Source organism: Cynoglossus semilaevis, chromosome 16, assembly GCF_000523025.1.
Source record: "Cynoglossus semilaevis isolate Cse_v1.0 chromosome 16, Cse_v1.0, whole genome shotgun sequence".
NCBI lineage: Eukaryota > Metazoa > Chordata > Actinopteri > Pleuronectiformes > Cynoglossidae > Cynoglossus > Cynoglossus semilaevis.
Window position 1 is genome coordinate 13,903,203 of NC_024322.1, and position 7,764 is coordinate 13,910,966.

Below are 7,764 nucleotides of genomic sequence, written 5' to 3' on the forward strand. Positions count from 1 at the left end.
ACACACACACGCAGGCCCACATTTGTGTAAATAAAACTGCACTGTTTTTAGGACAATGAGGACAGCGGGCTGGGTCTGACTGCTGCAGAAATGGTACTGTGTGGACAGAAGTGTCACAGTGAAGTACACAGAGAAAACAAAATCTGGTTTCCTTCACGTGTAATGGAGGAAAAGGAAAGAAAAAAAAGAAGGTAACACATATATAGACACACAGAACATTTAGGTTTATCTTGTGTTCATGTTTACTAATGTTCTAACAACAGCGTGTTGAAATGATTAGAGAAACCATACCATTGTTTTAGCCTCGACTGAACCCAGACCTGACCTGAAATCGTTGCGATTCCAAGTTCTCACAAAGGTAACAACTAGGGACGGCATGACCCAGTACTCAGGATCAGTATCAGTCTGTTATTGGTTTCTGATCTGATACCTCAGCCTAAAGACTCAGCTTAACTTGCCATAAACAGGGACACATCGCCTCAGCAACTGCGGTTCGCGAGATTCTGGGGGAGAAAACCAGGTATCGGATTGATATCGGTATCGGCAGATACTTCAAGCTGCAGTTTCGGTCATGGACGTGAAATCTGTAAGGAGTCATCCCTCATAATAACAACAACTGAGAGTGGACTTTCTGAACCCTTCCTTCTCTGGACTTCATGACTGGTACACACTGTCCTACCAGAACCTGCAGATGGCGGTATATTGGAGTACATTGAACAAACTGCATCACTGTCTGAAACTTTACAGCATCCATTCATTCATCCATTCATCTTCTAATGTCTGACACTTGTCAGGAGGAGCTAAAACAGATCCCACTAGTCATCAAGCGAGGGCGGGAGTCCCACCAATCACAGGGCGGAATCACAATCACCAGCCTATGACACAGTCACATATAAAGATAACAAATATTCACACTCTGCTCACTCTTGAAGTGACAAAATCTCTGAGCTGGAAAATGTTGTACCATGTGAGGAGAACCGGGAGAAACGTAGTAATGAGACGAAGTAAAACTCTGAAGCGTTTTCCACTTTTGAGTATCTTACAGAATGGAATAACCACAAAAATACTACAAAAACCTACAGAGAAAGAATTCCAGCTCAATAACGAGTCTCATTGCCTGGGAGTCAGACACAGAACTCCGGTCAATAAATCAATCCAACTCCTTTGCCTGTATACAGGCAGAATTCCATTCAAACAGCCCAATCAAGTCGGAACGGTGGCTTGACGTCAGCGTGGATGTAAAATTTACCCAGTGTGAAAAGACGCGTGTGTGTGTGTGTGTGTGTGTGTGTTGGAAGAGGTGGAGGTGCTGTCGACTGTAAAGGGATTATTAAAGGCATTGATAACAGGCTGTTGTCTTTTTTTTTTTTGGAAGCCCAACCCAGTCCTTACACACACACACACACACACACACAGAGAGAGAGAACAGGAAATGACAGGGAAAAGCAGGTCTCTGGACTCTGGAGATGAAAGAAGGTGGCGTCATTGCTGCAGTGTGTTGCCATGGAATCCCAGGCATCATAGCAACTCCAGGTAAATACAGGTACAAGTAAAAAAGGAAAGAAAAAAAAAAGTTGCTTCCGGACAAACCAGAGTTGATGAAACCTGATCCAAACGCAAAAAAAAAAAAAGAAGAAAATCCTGTACTCTGAACCATTAGGCTTATAAATAGTGGAACATTGTGATGGTCTGGACGTCAGGTTTGCACCAGAACAAGAAGCCTCATGTGTTTCTATCCTGGAAGTATTTAATTCTCCAAAAACCGGACGTATTACTACAATAAATCATTCTCAACAACAGTGCAGTGGGAGAATGGAACCGTTTGTGTGTAAATTATTTTAATATTTTTGCTGCCTTCTGCATCTTTCATTTGTTCAAGGCTGCGATTTGGCAGGAAATGTGCGGGAGTGACATATGGTACAAAGACCAGAAGAAGAAAAAGACTCACTTCAAAGTCAAATGTTCTTTTCTTTTTCTATTTAACTCTAGAACCTAAGAGGAAACCTCCACAGAGACCGCAGTCTTCAATGATTGGACCAGAAAGGTCATGGTATTATTATTAAATCACGTTTTTTTTTTTTTAAAGAGCAACTGGAATGTGTGTGAAGTTGAATGAAAATGATCAAAGATTAGATAAAAACATGAGTTTGACAAGGAAACTGTACGACCACCGACAACCACTGACATCCATCACTGATGTCCTTCCATTCAGTTAACATGCCTCTGTTTGAAGAGTGTATTTGAGTACAGGCTTTAGTCCCTGAAGGGGGGGAGGGGGGAGGGAGGGGGAGGCAAGTGGCTAGTAATTTCTGCAACAGCTGATAAACAACAGTGCAACTCAGGGAGCAACGCTGACAAAGTCATCAGCTGTTACCTGGCTTTGAAGTTAAACACCACAGACCAAGACCAAGATGAGAGCTGGAAATGATTTGACCTGGTGACCTGATGTTGAAATGACCAAAGAGACAACAAGAGAGACTATAACGACACACTGAGGTACAAAACTTTAAACTCCGGACAAACTGCTGGTTCTGGATAAGGAGACCGGAAAAATGGGAAATGAGAACAAATCTGTCTGCGACGATTGACGGGTGATGATCAAAACAGAGACTTGAGAAGCAGAAGCTCCAAGAACCCAAACAGTGATGTTTAAAAAACAAAACAAAAACAAACTCTTGTAGCTCTGAGTCAGCACGTCTGCATTTCCATTCCTTCCCTAGCAACACTCTCAGACTTACAGCTGTTTGTCTCTACATCAACAAAGAACTCCATCCTTCTACTTCAATTATATCCAAAATTAAAACACACTTGTAGTAATTGGAAATACAATGGGCTTTAACCCCATGGCGGTGCAGGTGTAAATGCACCACAGACACTCTGAGGATGGATTCAATCAGCCCAGTATCCTCTGGAGGTGTTCGGAGATATTATGTGACCAAAGTGAACACAGGTGGAACTGCAGCTGTTTATCTGTTGGAACGCAGCGACAGTTTTGTGCATGGAAGTAATAATGACACAGAAGAGTCCTTTAAAGTCGTCCTCTCTCAGGGCTGGGACTTTTTATCCGAGGTCTGAACATCAGTTCGAGCGTGAAGTGAAGGGTGAAGTGGTGAAACTGACACATGGTCACGACTTTTTACTACATCCAACTGCCTTCGTAGGTACTTTAGACTTACTGTAAGAATTTGTCCTGTTAATGATACAAGCATATCGGCAAAACACATGCTAATGTCACTTCGCTAATGTCTGTTTAACACAGGGGCGTCAAACTCATTTTTCCCCTTTGTTTCCATGCAAAGAAATACAACTATATCAAAAAATATATTCCTGTTTAAATGATATAATTTTACAAAACATCATGAACATGAAGTGTGCATTTATTTTAACATTTGAAATTCATCAAGAGGGCCGGATTTAACCGTATAGTGGGCCAGTTTTTGGTCCACGGGCCTTTTGTTTGACCACTGGTTTAACTGCATTGTGAAGAGTTGAAGTGTCTACACCTCAAAAAGTCACTTTTCTGTTGAAAGTTACATTTTATTCTTCGTCATTTTTAACTTTAAATTTGATTTTGTCCTGGATTTCATCGATCTACAAAGAGAAGACAGTAAACAGAAGACAGCTGGTATCAGGAAAACACAACTTTTTATACACAAATTGGCTGGAACAAGAAGCGGAACGAGGGAGGAAATCCCCCTGATGGCTGGAGATTCCCTGTTTGATTTCTCTCTTTCTGATTGAAACAAAGTACTTTTAGCACTGACCCAAGTTTTGGCCTCGTGTTTGTTTTCCATCTGCAGGTCCATGAAAACAGCAGCACAGAACGCCAAAAAAATATATAATTTTTTCCTGGCTTTTTCGTCTACATTTCAGATTGACGTGATTATCACACGCTCTCTGCTAATTGTTGTTTTTTACTGTTCGTAAACATACAATAAACAGTTGAATATTTCTCGTTAAGAAGATCTTAAAAAGTATGACCTTTTCCATGACAGGGTTTCTGGCCAACTCTGAGTACAAGAGGAACTAGACTGCCCTTTCTGTCTATGCATTACATCAGCAGACACCGGGCCTGGAGCACGAAAATGACCAAAATAACAAGAGAAAAAGGTCAGAAAGTCTTTGTGTGTACAAGGGCAGGTCAAAAATGACAAGACAGATATGATCATTTCAAAATACGCCAGATTTCGATCAGTCGATGTGGTTGTTTTTCTAGCCTAAAAACTGAACCGCAGTGAACTCTGACCAAACATCACTCATTTTTAAAACCAACTTCTCAAAATCATTGGGGCTCTGATAATGTTTTTTTTTTTTTGACCTGAAGTGAGGACATCTTTAAATAATTTGGAAGGTCGAGTCTGAGACGTAGAAAGAAGAAAAAAAACAGGTAAAAACTCTGTCTTCTAACAAAACACAGTCTGTCTGTTTCCACTTTGGTTTCAAACAAGAAAGAAAAACAAATGTCACAACTTTTGTCTTTCCCTCCATTGAAAACCAAGGACAGAGGAAGAGTGGTCTCTGCAGATGGCGACCATCTTCCTTCTCATCTTTTTGATCTGTTTTGTTGGAGGATGCTGCTGTTATTGTTTCACGCAAAGGCACACCAAGAAAGATGTGCGCTTGGCAGAGTGAGCTCATCTCAAACAGACCTGGAACAAAGTGGAGCCAGTTGTCAAAGAGGACTCCCTGTACCCACTCACACTGCCTGACCGATTGATTCTTTACTTCAACGCTAACCCTTCGTCCCGCGAGACGCCGGAGGGAAACCAGTGAAAGGTGACTGATGAGAAGGGCTCGCGGTGACGGGCTTTAGGTTCGGGCGAGTAGGTGTAATGTATGCACCAGTGGGTAATTAAGTCATTTACAGTTGGAAACTTTCACTCGGGTTTTAACGGCGTCCACTGTGAGGTCCACCATGAAGCCATATAAGGCCTGTTTAACGGCTCATATGGTCCAAACATATTTATGGCGTAAAAAAAAATTCTCCATTGTAACATTCTGTGTATGGGTCTTAATGTGCCGTCCATAAAAGCGCCCTGCAGGGACCGCTGCAGTTTATTGAGTGAATTGGAGTGGAGTGTTAAGTGTTAGTGGAAATGTCACTGAGGCTTTGGATTCCTGTTCATCGCCGTGAATGAGCGACTGCTAGCCGCAGTTACACTTCATCACACCGGCGTTCCGATGCTTCAATCAATGGGTAGCTTACCTGATAAGTCTTTGTGTACCCAGTAGGGGGGGAGATTTGGGTGTAGGCGGGGCGTGAGGGGGGGGTGTTTAGGCTGACGTCAACGCCTCTCTTAGCTCGATTATTCCCTGACTCCCTCCTACCAGGGACACGGCTCAACTTAAAAGGTAGGGAGGAGTGCAAACATGGACATACCTGCTGACGACGGCGCTAATGCTAATCTCATTGGCGGTTTGAGCAAAACACACACACATCACACATGCAGGTTTAGGATCAGTATTGTACATACGACGCTACAAGTTATAGCCTGAATCGGAACGTCTGAGTTTCCAAGAAATCACGTAAGAAAAAAGGGAAACGAGAGGGTTTCACGTCTTTCGACTTTCTTCTTCTACAGTTAGTTTTACACAGAGGAGGAGCTTAACTTTTAACTTTACACCCCATATAAAAACTAGGGATTTCTTGGCTACTGCTGGTGAAACATAATTTACACAACACTATGTTTGAGCTTCGTGTGAACCACCTGGTTTGGTACATCCTTCTACAGATGGTTCCACTGGCCTCAGCACCTGTGGACCAGGTCTCTATACAGACCGTAGCGTTAAAGAACATCTGACCTCATCAAACCCATGCTGCTACTGTGGGTCGATGCGGTGACTCCAAGATTCTTTTGCTAGGTTTTAGAATTCCATTTTGAAGCCGAGGTCCCGGGTTTTTGCACTTGTTTTTATGATGTCACACCACTGCCACATTACAGCCCCATTTCTTCTGCCTTTCTCACATTACATGCTTCGACACAATGCACTGGATGTGCTGCACTTCGACAAAACAAGGCTTTCTGTTCCTCTCTCACCGAGCTGAGGTTATGAAACCTCACACTGCTGCAGCCTGTGGGGAACAGCAGAGCTGTGGATACAACACGCACACAGACAGGTGAAGCTCTCAGCCAGCTCTAATGTGTCTCGGCTGCTCACCCTGTGTGACTCAGGCTTCATCATCCTCCAGGGATGCACGATGGCAACAAACCCAGTAACAATATTTACTGGTATCGTGGTGATTTTCAAACGTCAGGACAAGACGAGGAAATCGAACGATATTGACAGGTAAACGCAGACACACTGGGCCGTCCATGCACTGACTCCATGCACGGAATTGCCAAACAGCTAACACAACATCTTCATTAAAGTTTTTTTTTACTGTGTCAGAGGGCAACCACCGTTGGAATTTGCAGTAGTTGCTCAGTCTGAATTTCCAAACGAGGGCAAATGTCTCATACTTTTGCAACAACAAACTCCACAATTTAAATAGACGCAGCTAACAGGGAGCTTTAAGTAACGTTTCTGTTCGACTGGCTTGAAAATCAAAGCCCAATAAATTCACCAGAGACAGTGAAAAGGCCAAGGAATAAAAACTGATATAAAAATGACTTTACAGACATATGCTTAATTCCTGTAAACATTTGAGGTAAATATTTGTATTTGTTTGTTTATTTGACTTTGTGTTTTATTTGATATGTTATCAAATAAGTTGATATCTTTACAAAGATATCAATAATATAAATAATAAATATAAATACTAGTGTCAGATATGTTGCCTTTAGTCTGGTTTCATCATCATACTCAGGTCAACATAAAAAGTCAGGCAATTTGTTATTTCTAAAACAAACAAAAAAAGAAATGATCGGATATCCGTTATCGGGCAGATAACAATCGTTATCAGTATCGGCTGCAAATAATCTGTGCAGCCGTGTTATCTCTCAATGGCACATGGTCAACGAAGAATGATGCAGAAATATTTTAGTTAATCTGTCAAGTTATCAAACAACAACAACAAAAATATTACACAAATCTTGTCACGTCACACTGTGTTACCAAACAGTACCAACTGCAGAGAACACAAACAATTGTGCAACGGTCCCTTTAAACATCATTTACCACCAAAATACGAACAACAACAACAACATCGAACCAGTGTTTAAGTTGAGCTTCCATCTCTGCATGTTTAAGTTAGGTGTAAACAAACACAGGTTCATAAAACGTGGGAACAATTGAACAGAGTTTGGGGTTTGACTGCACGAGTGACCAACCTTTACGGGGGAGCTCCTGGTGGCCACGGGCAGCTCTCTGGTCGCACTGCCCGGGGGAGAAGCGGACAGCCCGGCCGCGTACCCCTGCAGCGAGCCGGCGGCCGCGCACTGCTTGCCTCCTCCTCCTCCATTCCCTCGCTGGGGCCGCTGCTTGATTCCGTCCAGAAGCCGAACCAGGAGGATGTTGGCGGGCAGGTCGTCCACCCCGCAGTCCACTAAGATGCGGCACTCCGGGCACCGCAGCTCGTTACGAGAGCTGATAATGTTCTCCAGGCAGCGGCGGCAGAAGGTGTGCTGGCACGGCAGCACCTTGGCCGTGGTGTCCAGGCGCTCCAGGCACACCGAGCACTCCAGCAGATCCAGCAGCGACGAAGAGTCGTCCATGTCGCCGGAGAGGGTGAGCATCTGGGCTTCAGTATCCGTGGGGACGCCGCGGCAGCGAATGCTTCGGGTACGGCAGGGGGTGACGCGGAGGATCTGGCGTGCTGGGTGG

At 43.6% G+C, this 7,764-nt stretch overlaps 2 protein-coding genes across 3 annotated transcripts in view; both read right to left on the reverse strand.

The window, feature by feature from the left end:
• LOC103392269 (SH3 domain-containing RING finger protein 3) overlaps positions 1 to 7,764 on the reverse strand; it is a 90,602-nt gene that overhangs the window by 81,068 nt on the left and 1,770 nt on the right. The window contains exon 2 of one of the 2 annotated variants that reach the window (XM_025063957.1): positions 7,272 to 7,676. In XM_025063957.1, the coding sequence (XP_024919725.1) occupies positions 7,272 to 7,676 (405 nt within the window). Of the gene's footprint in view, positions 1 to 7,271; positions 7,728 to 7,764 lie in introns of those variants that run through there. The other variant, XM_008328844.3, reaches the window with a different exon arrangement.
• Positions 7,684 to 7,764, reverse strand: part of LOC103392270 (SH3 domain-containing RING finger protein 3-like) — a 1,594-nt gene continuing 1,513 nt past the window's right edge. Inside the window, exon 2 of the mRNA XM_025063723.1 lies at positions 7,684 to 7,756. Within this exon, the coding sequence (XP_024919491.1) occupies positions 7,684 to 7,756 (73 nt within the window). The remainder of the gene's footprint in view (positions 7,757 to 7,764) is intronic.